The sequence below is a fragment of the Lathyrus oleraceus genome, chromosome 4, assembly GCF_024323335.1.
Source record: "Lathyrus oleraceus cultivar Zhongwan6 chromosome 4, CAAS_Psat_ZW6_1.0, whole genome shotgun sequence".
Taxonomy (NCBI): Eukaryota; Viridiplantae; Streptophyta; class Magnoliopsida; order Fabales; family Fabaceae; genus Lathyrus; species Lathyrus oleraceus.
In genome coordinates, this window is record NC_066582.1 from 440,704,991 (window position 1) to 440,718,972 (window position 13,982).

At 33.6% G+C, this 13,982-nt stretch overlaps 1 protein-coding gene across 1 annotated transcript; it reads left to right on the forward strand.

Annotated features, from left to right (window-relative positions):
• Positions 1–392: 392 nt before the first annotated feature.
• Positions 393–4,368, forward strand: LOC127075964 (probable glycerol-3-phosphate acyltransferase 8). The gene is made up of 3 exons (XM_051017508.1): positions 393–885; positions 978–1,290; positions 3,269–4,368. The coding sequence occupies exons 1-3, from the start codon at positions 560–562 to the stop codon at positions 4,145–4,147; spliced, it is 1,518 nt and encodes a 505-aa protein (XP_050873465.1). The 5' UTR covers positions 393–559; the 3' UTR covers positions 4,148–4,368.
• The last annotated feature ends 9,614 nt before the right edge of the window (positions 4,369–13,982 follow it).

Here is a 13,982-nt window from a genome sequence, read left to right on the forward strand (position 1 = left end):
TAATTTTTTATTAGGCGAACGCATAAATTTCTAAGACGTATCCATTAAACTTTAGTTATAAGTATATTGTAATTCAAAAGAACCTACCAAATTATTTTGTCAACATTATGGTAATTTATTTAAATTTTTTATTTTATTATTTGTTTTATATTAATTACTTTTAACTATATCCAACATGTAGATTTGGGATCCACTTTGATAATATATAAATATATCATGCGACGAATATCTTTAAGAAAAAACATTCAACACTAAATATTTTTAAGGAATAATTAAATGGAAACGTAAACGATTGATTAACTACCTTTTTAAGTAATAGTAATTATTAAATCTAGTTGGTGCAACTGGCCAACTGCATTAGTAGGCGGTAAGGACTTCTCATGTGAAGAAAACAACAGTTCTAAGAAACTAAAACACGAGAATTTTCAAGGCTAAATCCGTAATTCACCATCTCTGAAACTACATTTAAAACCGGACGTTCCCCCACCTTCACTTCTCGCGCTCTCTGTTATTACAAAGAAAAGAAATAGAAACTACAGCTGTCACCGCCGTAACAGAAATGGCGACGCCGAAACTGAAACGTAACTTCCCTCCGATAACGGAATGTAACGGAGTCACGTCTTCTTCTTCGCCGCGTGAAACTGTTGCCGCTGATCTTGACGGTACTCTTCTCATTTCTCGAAGCTCTTTTCCTTACTTCATGCTCGTCGCCGTTGAAGCTGGAAGTCTCCTCCGTGGCTTCATTCTACTCCTTTCTCTTCCCCTAGTGATCATCTCTTACCTCTTCATATCTGAATCTCTCGGTATTCAGATTCTCATCTTTATCTCCTTCTCCGGTCTCAAAATCCGTGACATCGAACTCGCTTCACGCGCCGTGCTTCCAAGGTAAGTAACGATTAACGAACTGTTTTCACTCGCTCCTTCTTTCGTTTTATGATTTCGTACGGTTAGATTCAATTCGATGCGTTGTTGTGTAGGTTTTATGCTGCGGATGTGAGGAGAGAGAGCTTTGAGGTGTTTGATCGGTGCAAACGGAAGGTAGTGGTGACGGCGAATCCGACGGTGATGGTGGAGGCGTTTGTGAAGGACTATCTCGGCGGTGATAAGGTTTTGGGAACGGAGATCGAGGTGAATCCTAAGACGAAGAAGGCAACTGGATTCGTGAAGAAATCCGGTGTGCTTGTTGGAGATTTGAAGCGTTTGGCGGTTACGAAAGAGTTTGGTGATGAATTACCTGATATTGGACTTGGAGATCGCAAAACTGATCACGATTTCATGTCTATATGCAAGGTTTGGTTTCTACTACTAAATATCTTTGCACACTTAAACATTATAGTTATTTACTGATTAACTCAGTGGATGATAATTAGTAGTAGTACCTCATAAGGAATAAATATTTTGATTAGTAACGGAAACGTTGGTTCTGATGATGAGGATAATCACTCTAGTATAATACTCTCTTAAAAAAAAATTAAAAATTTATATAAAAATTATTAAATGGATTATATTGTTTACTTCACATTATTTATTGAATTGAATAAACATTTCACCAAAAAGAAAAGTTGAAGGATTATACTGCATCAACATATATGTTTTTGTGGAAAATTTTATGAAACATGGAAGTTTTGTTGGATATTTTATGATATAGGTAAAATTGAATTGAAGTTTTTTAAATAAAGTTTTGAACTAGTACTATACTAGTCTCTATTGGCTACTTCATCTTTTAATAAAAGTAGTACTAGTATACTGGTATCGGTTGTGTAGTAGATGGTATAGTTACCCAAGTTATTTACTATAGCATATGTGTTATTCTATTAATTGTTTCATTTTTTACATAGCATTAATTATTTAAAGAAAGATGGTGCTTCTTTAATCACATTTCTCTATAAATATTTAGTTTTCCTATTCCATAATAGTCATTGGTTATTTAGTTTAATGTTAAGTAAATAAAATAACTAGGGTGGCGAAATGGCATGTGATTTCCACATGTTTATTTTCATCCCATCTATTTTTTTTTTGGCATTGACATTAATATAATTTTTTGTATTATTAAACTTCAAATATACAATGCATGTAGGTTGTCCCGCACCATTTGCACTTTAGTGTGCGACGGACTAAAATTTTAGATTCACCCTAAATTACACCTACTTTATTTTTTATAAATTTTTTAAAGACATATTTAAACGGATGATCTAATAACTGATTTGAAGAAATCAATTAAATATCTATGTACAATGATTATATTACTATATTTAAAATTTTTAATTGAAGTGCGTCAGAATCATCAATATTTTAACTATCTTAAACTATGGAGCTTGTGGCGTTTATTCATCAGCCGTATGTGTCACTGTACGGGTAATGGGATAGGATCAAATATTCAATGGCGTGTCGTAGGGCATGAATCATGATGGTGAATTGAGATTTGAATTGAAGGAGCTGCATTAACTTATACGGTTGGGTGAATGGTTTCATTTTTATTTTCCCAATTGTAAACAATGTGGGACCCACCTTATTAACCATCCCAACCAACTTTCCGTGGTCCATTCATTCTTCATACTTCTACGTCGAACACGGTTGAATTAATGCAGTTATGGTCCATGTACTTCTTAAGAAGAAATTTGGCCACCCACAATTTTCGTCTCAATTAATTCACTTATATGGTTTCTCACTTCACCGCTCACAAGAAAGTGCTCCCATTACCTTATCTTCCATGAAATTGACCCAAAAACCATAAAACTTCCCCATCTGTACTAAAGTGTAACCTATCATAAGAATGAATGAATGGACAAATTGACAATACCCTTTAACAGAATAATCTTTGTTTCACTAAAGCAATCTTTGGCCTAACTCTCATTTCCTTTAACGTAGTTTCTTACCTGACTTCACACCATCACATCACAATCATGCATATATAGTTTTGTTTCATCCAATTAGTCTTTCTTTACACTGTTCTAACTAGTAACTTGTTTATCTCACGTGAAAGAGACGCATGGGGTGTGTTACACATTAATTAGATAACCATATAGGCTTTATAGACAAAATGCTAACATGCATTTTCTATTGTTATATTGATCACAAACATTAGCAACAATACCATGATGTGGTGCAAAAATACCTTATGTATGCATTTATTTATCTGAATATCAACCGTATGTATCTATATTTTTTATATTTTATATTTGGTAACTCCCACATATTGAATATCCACATAAAAAAACAAAAAGAAAAAGAAATATCATTTTACTAATATTGATGTTGATAATAACAGGAAGGGTACATGGTACCTCCAAGCAAATCAGCAAAACCAGTTCCTCTAGAGCGTCTAAAGAGCCGAATCATCTTCCACGATGGTCGCTTTGTACAGCGTCCAGACCCGATAAACGCCATTATCACCTTCGCCTGGATCCCATTCGGCTTCATCCTCTCCCTCATCAGAGTCTACTTCAACCTCCCACTCCCTGAACGCATAGTTCGCTACACCTATGAACTCCTCGGCATCAAGCTTGTAATCAGCGGCCACCGTCCTCCGCCACCATCTCCAGGAACCCCCGGAAACCTCTATGTTTGCAACCACCGCACCGCCCTCGACCCCATCATCATCGCCATTGCCCTAGGCCGCAAAGTGTCATGTGTCACCTACAGCGTCAGCAAACTCTCCCGCTTCCTTTCACCAATCCCCGCTGTCGCCCTCACCCGAGACCGTGCCGCAGATGCAGCCCGCATCACCGAGATTCTCCAAAAGGGTGACCTCGTTGTGTGCCCAGAAGGCACCACGTGCCGTGAACCTTTCTTGCTACGGTTCAGTGCTCTGTTTGCTGAACTGAGTGATAGGATCGTTCCCGTAGCTATTGATTGCAAACAGAACATGTTCTTTGGGACCACTGTTCGTGGAGTCAAATTCTGGGACCCTTATTTCTTCTTCATGAATCCTAGGCCTGTTTATGAGGCTAGGTTTCTTGACCGGCTACCGGAAGAGATGTCAGTTAAGGCTGGTGGGAAATCTTCTATTGAGGTTGCTAATCATGTGCAGAAGGTTTTGGGGGATGTGCTTGGATTTGAGTGTACTGGTTTGACAAGAAAAGATAAGTATCTGTTGCTTGGAGGAAATGATGGGAAGGTGGAGTCCATGTATGGTGTCAAAAAGTGAGGGAAAAAATACCAGTAATCAACTCCTTTTACCAACTATCACTAAAAATTTGGTGCATTAAGCATATATAGTTGATTAGTAAGTCAAATTTAAGAAGAGTATCCCATTCGAATTTCTGAGTTTGGGTTTTAAAAGTTGGAATTTGAGTACTATCATTTTTATTATATTGAATTTGCATTGTTTTTGTCCAATAATAATTCCTGATACCTTATTAGTTTTTACATCTACCTTATTTTCTCTTTTACATTATTCATCTTATCTACGTAATTAGTTTGCATGTGAATTAAAAGGTCTAATATGATGATCACCGCCGTCCATCAAGATTTTTAGTGGAGAAAAATTATAGATTAAAATTTTACATTATTCATCTTATCTACGTAATTAGTTTGCATCTACACTTATTGTCCCTGCCTACTGCAAATGAAAAGGAATACAAAAATTATAGAATAAATATGTTCATCAGAAATCTTCATTTGACACAGGTTTAACCATGATGTGAAAATAAGATAGAGTTCTAGTAAAACATTATTGTTATTAATGGGAGGGCTTTCTATTGGAAAATGCTTATATCTTATAAATATAATATGATATATAGTAAAGTTAGAAGTTTAAATATTAAAATATTAACATTATTTTTTTAAATATAAAATAATAATATATATTTTACATATAGAATATATTAATTAGAATTTTATTCTAGAAAAAATTTCCATACGTGTTTAACCATGCTGTGAAAATAAGATATTCAGTTCTAGTAAAACATTATCATTATTACTGGGAGGATTCTTTTATTGAAAAATGCTTATATCTTTTATATGGTATATAGTAAAACTAAAAATTTAAATATTAAAATATTAACATTATTTTTTAATATAATATAATAATATATATTTTACTCTATATACTAATTAAAATTCTATTCTAGAAAAAAATTAGAATATATATATATATATATATATATATATATATATATATATATATATATATATATATATATATATATATATATATATATATATATATATATATATATATATATATATATATATATATATATATATATATATATATATATATATATATATATATATATATATATATATATATATATCTTTATTTATTTATTTATTGATGACTCTTAATAGATATCAAACACAGATCTGCACAAGTCAAATTAATATGATATATAGAATATAAAAACTAATAAAATAAAAAATGCAGTTAAATGATAAAAAATTTCTTTGCCAAAGAGGAACACACGTCTTATTTGTACCACTATGGTGCAGGGGCATATTCAATCTCTATTGTTTTTTAATTGTCAATTGTTCTTCTAATAGTAGGGGGTAGAGCAACCTGGTAGCTCACAAGACTCGTAGCCTTGAGGTCACAAGTTCAAATTTTGTCTTTGTAACATTTTTTATAAAATTTGGAATTCACTATTTTATATTTTAAAAAATAAAAGTATTCAACACATGAGCAACGACGAACAACAAGATACTAGACGAATAATATTGAACCAATAAGAAAATATAAATAATATATGGTGTACCAAGATCATTTTATTGAACCCTAAAAAAGAAAAATCTATGAAGAAGAATGAACAGCCAAACACATTAGCGAGGGGCGAACTTCAGCTCGAGACCATAGGCTGTTGGGATTCGGTGATAGGCCCGCCTGTTGAGTCTGGGTCGCTCAAATATCCCTCACTTTTCCATTAAACATGGATGACGACGACATGTGATCACATGTAACTAATTGAGGAGAGTCCATGAGGGAAACAATCTCCTCTACAATTCTAGGGAGACCAAGTCTCCTCTTAGACACGTCTTCTGGTCTTGGAGTTAGGGTAAATCACCACATAACTCTTTAGCCTATGCCCTATGAGCCTCTATATATACCTCATTCTCAAAATGAGAAAATGGATCAAATCATTCACCCAGAAAATCATACTTAGATTTTTTCACCTCATTACGTGAGTTATTCTTAAACACTCTCAAAACATCTTAAGCATCACATGCATCCCTAGAAAATGGTGCATAAGATAAATCACATACATCTTAAGCAAGTGCACATGGTGTGTAAGATAAATAAATATATGAAAGCTAGTATAAAATTAAGCGGGTTACGAAGTCAAATATTTGTAAAGGGCAAACAAATCGACCACTTTCACTTTCTACGTGTCCATGGATCACACACTTGGTTTTTGTAAAATTCTTATTTTCCTCGTATTGATCCCATTATTTCATGTCCTCGAGTTCATAGTCTTAACAAAGGATCAAAGATTAAAACTAAATTATTCAAATAAAACTAACTATCATGAACGCTCGTAAGACCCACGATGAAAGGTCCAATAGTAGATATCAAGTTGAATAGGTGTGACTTCTCCCAAATTGAGGTCATGGAATTTCGACTTCCAACACACCTCCCACTACTAGATTTGATTGAATGGTCACCCACTTAAGGCGCCAGATCTCATGGAGACGGTTTTAATCTTACGTCATGTATAAAGCACAACACAAATCATTTCAAGTATTCTCTTATTCATACACTCAAACTACTTTATCTCATTCATTGACATTAACGTTGGAGTGCTAACCTTACAAGTCCATTTACGCTACTATGTATTGGAAGTTCACTCCATCACACATGTGTTGGTTGAATATATAAATAAGAAAAGGTCTAGAAATGGAGGGGGTTGAATAGATTGACTCCCTTTAAAAACAATTTCAAATACTTTTTAATACTAAATAATAGATTTATATGCAAAAGTATAAACAACATAAATGGAAGCAAAGAAGCTCATCAAGATGAATTCTAACCAAATTATTTCAATAGTGTCACTAAACTCATGATACTTTAAAGGACATAAACAAAATAGGATAATTAAATATGCTTGACCCAAGAAATTTAATATCCCAACATAGACATGTTTTTTTTTTATCATAATTGACTCGAAGATGATTCAATAAGTTTGATGTAGCACATACCTATGCTTACACAATAAACTGTTATAAGAAAGATCTAACATATATGAAATACAAACGATGCTATGACACAACAATTATATAACAGATGCATAAAATTAAAAATAGATAAGGGAGAAAAGAGTACACAAAGATATATACTGATTTGGTGCTATCGTCCTCGTAGGCACCTACTCCAGTCTTCAATGGTTTAAAACCATTGGGAAAATAATCACATCTTCTACTATTTTCAAGAGTTAATATATAATTATTTTAATACAACAAACTATCATTAATTTGAATACTAATAGCCACACTACATTAACCTACAACATATAAAATGAAAATTCCTTCTGTTGATATAAATACTCAACTGCTACATCAAGATGCTCAATGATCTTGATCCAATAATATTGTTATCCATAATAATCTGCTCCAAGCTTCATTTATGCAATATCCTTTCCTCGGATATGGCGAAGACTTGTCTGAGTGATTGCCATTAGCCTCGAATAATTGGATGATTACCAACTTTATAATGGGACAACCTTCACATGGTTTCACCAAAGTCTTCAATGGAGTATAGAGAAACTATTTTCTCTTTATGAACAACACACAACCAAAATCCATACCCAAGAAACAATTCTTCCACCTGATACACAAGAACATAACTTCAAAGAAAAACATTACCTGATGTCCTTTAGCCTACCTCTCACACTCAATCTTTAGAGTTGGAGATCCACAATAATGATTCTTGATAGAGGTTGAATATGATGAATAATATCTAAAGAATCTCTCTCTCTCTCTCTCTCTCTCTCTCTCTCTCACACACACACACACACACACACACACACACACACACATAACTAGTTCTCACGAGATCCACACTCTAGGAGGTTAACCACAAGGTATCAGCAAGGAAATATATGTGAGTTAATGAAGAACACACACTTGGTTCTCTCAAGGTTCTGGGAAAAATTGGGTTTCTAGGTTATTGGTGAATTTTATGAGATTGATCAAATCAATATGTGATTGATCAACTCTCTTCTCTTGATTTGACGTTCTACTACAAAAACACACAATGGCGTTACAAGAGATTGTGTTACCACACACTTTGTATTGGTTTCTTACTTCCACTTTAAATATTTGACACAATATATATATATATATATATATATATATATATATATATATATATATATAGAGAGAGAGAGAGAGAGAGAGAGAGAGAGATCATCAACAAAAAGAAGTGATAAGAGAAAATGGTGCTAGAGGATAAACACTCTGGAAAAACAAGAAAACAATGAGATTTTATCAAATCATGAAGTAGTGATTCGAATCAAAGAAACAACAACTTGAATTAAAGGATGGAAAGTGTGGGAATGAATCCATGATTCGAATCAAGTATGATCCATGATTCGAGTCAAAGAGAGCTATGATTTGAAATACAGTCTCATAAGTCGAATCAAAAGAAGTCATTGGCAAATCCCAACTTTCATATGAGTTCATGATTCGAGTCACACTATGCATGATTTAAATCAAGCATCTCTACAACCTTTATTGAAGCAATACTCAATACATTTATATAAATCAAATTACTAGGCTAAAAAAAGAAACATTTTCATGGATTCAACTCCTAAGTCATTAAATGAAGAGGTTCTCAAAGCTAAAATACTAATTATAGCCTAAGAAAATGAATACAAATGATTCCAATGAATTACAAGCATACATTAATCATGGATATACACAAACAAATTACAAATATGAGATAAATCAAATAGTGCATACACATAAATTGTCAAATCATCAAAACTAAAATGATACCGACGATGAATGCATTTCCAGTCTCCCATTTTTTGATGTTTGAAAAATTTGGAGAAATTATTATTAATTTGATTTGAGAGATCATTTGAATTTGAAGTGGAATTGAAAATTTGAGAATCCAATTTTATTGATCAACACAACATGGTGATGGTATACACCTTGAGACTTGAGCCATCATGTCCCCCTGCATTAAACATTTATTGTGTATAAATATCAATAATTTCTCGACAAATTCCCCCGGGAAAATATAAAAAATAGAGAAACAAAAACACAAACATATAACCATGATAATCAAAAGCCTATAACACAATGTCATACACTCAAATTAATCAAGCACCAGAAACTTGCATACATGCATAACCACAATAGATTAAATTTCAGAAATCATGAGAGGTAAGAGATAGTAAACACATCATAACAACCAGTCGACCATATCAAAATGATGGCAAAAAAATGTCATGCCACACACACACACACACACACACACACACACACACACACACACACACACACACACACACACACACATATATATATATATATATATATATATATATATATATATATATATATATATATATATATATATATATATCCATGGTCAATATCCAAAATAGAAGAAAATAGAGTCACCATAAAATAGATAAAACAAAATATAAATGCAGATGCATGTCATGATGCATGAAAAACTAAGGTAAATCAGCGAATGAAGGAGCAGGACCGACATCATCATCTTCATGGTTGAACATAGGTGTAAAACCTTGAAGGAGAGCTCAACCATAATCTTCTCTTTGCTTGCTTTTGCTTTCTCCTTGGTCCTCTCTTCTCTTTCCTTGGCTTTTCTTGATACCACATAAATGTGATCATGAATGTGATATCTCCAGTCTAGGAATCCGCTGAAATATTGTTAAATCACTCATCAAAGTAGGCTTTAACACTAACAAACAACAATCTATCAAATGAAGGATAATGCCCAAATGATGATGAAACAATGTGATTAAGAGCAATGTGTCATACCCTAATTTTTCCCGGAATTTCAAAATTTCATGCATCCAATGTCACTTTGTTTTGCTTAGAATGAAATTTAGGTTTTACAGACATACCAGTTGAATCAACTTTCAATTACGCGCGGAAAATTTTGAGATCGGGCTTGTAGTGGATCACTATGCCATCAAACTGATCCACTGTAATATCTTTAGTAACATGTGTTATGCTTAAGACTCTCATTAATGAACCTCTATGAGCTTCCGAGTTAGGCAATAGAGATATCATTGAAATTTTGGAGGGAATATGGTTCAACTGATCGACTAACTTATAGTCGCTCTTCTTTATAATCCTGAGAAATTCCTCGGCCTCCCTCTATGATGCAATAACTTTAGGGGAAGCAGATCCTCCTTGTGATTCAACATTCTGAGCAGGGATTGAAGGGTCATTTGCAACTTCCTTCCCTTAGCTAAAGGTTCAACATTTCGTGGGGAAAACACTCGACCACTATGAGACATCCCCCCCAGATCCAACGATGGAAGTGACATTTGGCTCATTAATCACCTAAGGTTAATTCTTTTGCCCCTGCTTGTAGACTTTTGGTACGTATTTCCAGGGCACCGCCTTTGCACTTTCATAGGGGAAATGTGCGAGAATCTAAATCACAAATGTAGTGATTGAAATTTTCATTTTTGGCATTGGATAAGGGATATCAACCACAACTAATTCCTTTACTTTCTTCTTGCTTGGGCGCCCAATATGGATTATGCAATGATTAATCAATTACTGGACATAACTTTTCAAGCTTTCATCAATATTTGCACCGGAGGTACAAGCTTCATTGCTGATGCATGCTTTCCGCAAGTATACGGAATATGTCAGAGTAATATAAAAGATTATGGATCCCACAGAGACCAATGTCAATCTATCTATTACTATCGTTACAGTGTTTATCTAAGGCTAATCAAACAGGTGTATAGAGTGCACAAAAATTAAAAATAGTGAAGAATAAATTCAGAGAAAGTGGTACTGGAATGTAATTGATATCGGTTAAACAGTACTCCTATTGTTTCTAAATAGAATTACTTATGGGGCAATATTTTCTTCCTTGAAAAAATTTTAATTAAAAAGGAACCGTCGCGTTAGCGTAATCGGAACCAGACCTAACCTCTAATTTATACCATCCGCTCAAGCTGCATCGGTCGCGTATTGTGTTAAAGTGAAAAAAGTCCTTTTTTTATATAATTACCTCCAAGGCTCAGTTGAAAAGTGCTTTTGATTGGAAACTTTTAACATAAAAGGGTTTTCGACATATGCTCGGCCAACCAGATCCTAAACCTATAAACACGCCCGAAAATAGTTTTAAAATCACTTTCTAATAATATTAAAATCTCCTAATTAATTTAACAAAGCGCTTTTCGCTGTTTTTATCAATTAAAAACTAACCAAGCTTTATCTTAAATGTCAGACGGCTTTCGATCTTACCCGACTTAATCACGAATCTACTTTCATAGTAACTGATTAAATTAAACACATAAAACTTGTATTAAAATCAAAACATCTCCTAAAGTATTCCTATAGATACAACATGCAGAGTATCGTCGAAACGACGGTCCTCACATTCCAGCACTAGGGATTTAGCTGGACATGGTTACATTAAACAACATATCATATAATTGATTTATGGAATAGGTCATTTAGGTAAATAAAGAGTTAAGTGTGCAAATGGTTTTAAAAGTGAACCACTGAATGAATACGTTCAAAGTATGGTTTGAAAACGAAACTTTTGCGATGATAGTAAATCTGGCAAGTAATCATGCAAGGAAAATAAAAAAATTAAACGCGATGCGGGAAATAAAACAAATTAAAGGCAGTGCGAGAAATAAAATAATAGTGATGCGAATTGAATGGAAAACTTGCTCCAAATCGGAGACTTGAATTGAAGGTAGAGAAAACAAGAAATGGGGGTTTGAATTGTTTTCACAGGATTTAAAAACTTTTTACAACACTACACACAAAATAAATGCTAACAACACAAGGAGTTTATCCTGGTTCACTTGAAACTCAAAGCTACTCCAGTCCACCCGACCAAGGTGATTTCGCCTTCAATAAGGACTTAATCCAATAATCTCAACAAATTACAAAAACGTCTAAGAGTTTAACAACCTCTTAGCCCTCTCAAGTTTACAGACTTACACAAGTCACTTGAGGAATTACAAACAATTTCAAGAATTACAAGTGTTTGACTTAGATGCTTCTAGGTAAGCAGAATAAACACAAGTTAAGATCTATGAAACACAACCACACAATATTGAGCAACAACTCTTGTATGAAAGTATTTCTTACAACAATGACATGAGAGTATTTAAGTATGAGAATATTGTTATAGCAAAGTTGTTTCGTTGTGTATCAAGTTGGTGTTTTCAGCAAGTAGTGAAAAGGCCTTTATATTGAACTTTGAGATGATACCGTTGGAGAGAAATCAATGGAGATTTCTTGCCAGCTATGGGAGTTAAAGGTATTAAATTTCTTGTCCTTTCCATAGCAGTCTTGGAACATAATCCTTTGTTTCCTTATAAGGAAATGTACTAAAATTAGATTACTTCCAGCGTAAGTTTCTGATTAAATGACGTGTTAAGCATGTATCAGAGTGAGTGTGATCAGAGTCTTCAAAGTTAGAGTTCAGATATCCTTTTTGCACTCTTCAGATATCAGAGCTTATAGTCTTCAGATATCAGAGCTTGTAGTCTTCAGATATCAGAGCTTGTAGTCTTCAGATATCATTTTGCACTTTTAAACAGAAACTGTTGAACACATAATATGACTCATTCTTGTGCCTTAAGAATTTCACCCATGTCCAACGACTGTAGTCATCAACAATGACAAGTCCATACTTCTTACCATTGATTGACGTTGCCTTAACATGTCCAAAAAGACCAATGTGTAGAAGTTCTAGAGGTTTAGAGGTGGAAACGACATTTTTGGTTTCGAAAGTGGTTTTTTTTTTAAATTTCCCTTTCCGACATGCTTCACAAAGAGAATCTGAAGAAAACCTCAGCTTAGGTAGACCTCTGACTAACTCAAGTTTATTTAGCTGAGAAATCCTCCTTAAACTAATGTGACCCAAACGTCTATGCCACACCCACTGCTCTTCATTAACAGACATTAAGCATTTTACATTTTGGTTTTTCAAATCTGAAAGTTTTATTTTATAAATGTTATTTTTCCTTTTTCCAGTGAAAATGACTATGCCATTTTTCTAATTAACAACTTTGCACGTTTTTTTATTAAAGGTAATATCATAACCATTATCACTTAATAGATTTATGGATAACAAATTATGCACTAATCCCTCAACATAAAGAACATCAGAAATAGAGGGAAGAGATCTGTTACCAACTATTCCAGATCCTCTGATTCTTCCTTTCTGATTTCCTCTAAATCCTACGAAACCAGCATTTTTAAGTTCCAGGTTTTGGAATATATGTTTTCTTCCTGTCATGTGTCGCGAGCATCTAGAGTCCAGGTACCATGACTGGTGTTTCAACTCTACTGCATAAGATATTTGAAACATACACTATTTTATCTTTTGGTACCCAAAATCATTTGGGTCCTTAAGGATTAGTTCTTCCAGAGTTTCTGAAAACTTTGGGTTTTCTAGCAGGTTTTAGACATCTTCATTAGAGTTATAACCAGTTCCTCTTTTTCCACTATGACTTACACCATAGATCATAGAAGCCATTTTGCTTCTTTCTAGGCTATTGTTCATAAATTTTTGAAAGACTTTTTCATATTTCTATATGATAGTGTCAGAAGTAGGTGGAGCTTTAGAAATAGTTTCTTCAAGTTTTGAACATTTCTTAGTTGAAAATTCTTTTTCTCTTTGAAGAATAAAATTATTTTCTTTAAGTTCAGAAACTTCTTTCTCAAGCTTATCACACTCTTCAACAATTTCTTCATGAACCTGTTTCAGGTTCTTGAATTTTTGTCGAAGCTTCTGATACAAGCTCAGAGATTTTGACAAACTGGCTTCTAGATCAGAACGAGAAAAGTCAAAGAATACCTCT

Bases quoted from the DNA above. Each gene is read 5' to 3' on its own strand.
- LOC127075964 (XM_051017508.1), top strand. From the start codon at position 560: ATGGCGACGCCGAAACTGAAACGTAACTTCCCTCCGATAACGGAATGT. The intron at 886-977 runs GTAAGTAACGAT...GTTGTTGTGTAG, and splicing joins TCACGCGCCGTGCTTCCAAG to GTTTTATGCTGCGGATGTGA. The intron at 1,291-3,268 runs GTTTGGTTTCTA...TGATAATAACAG, and splicing joins ATTTCATGTCTATATGCAAG to GAAGGGTACATGGTACCTCC.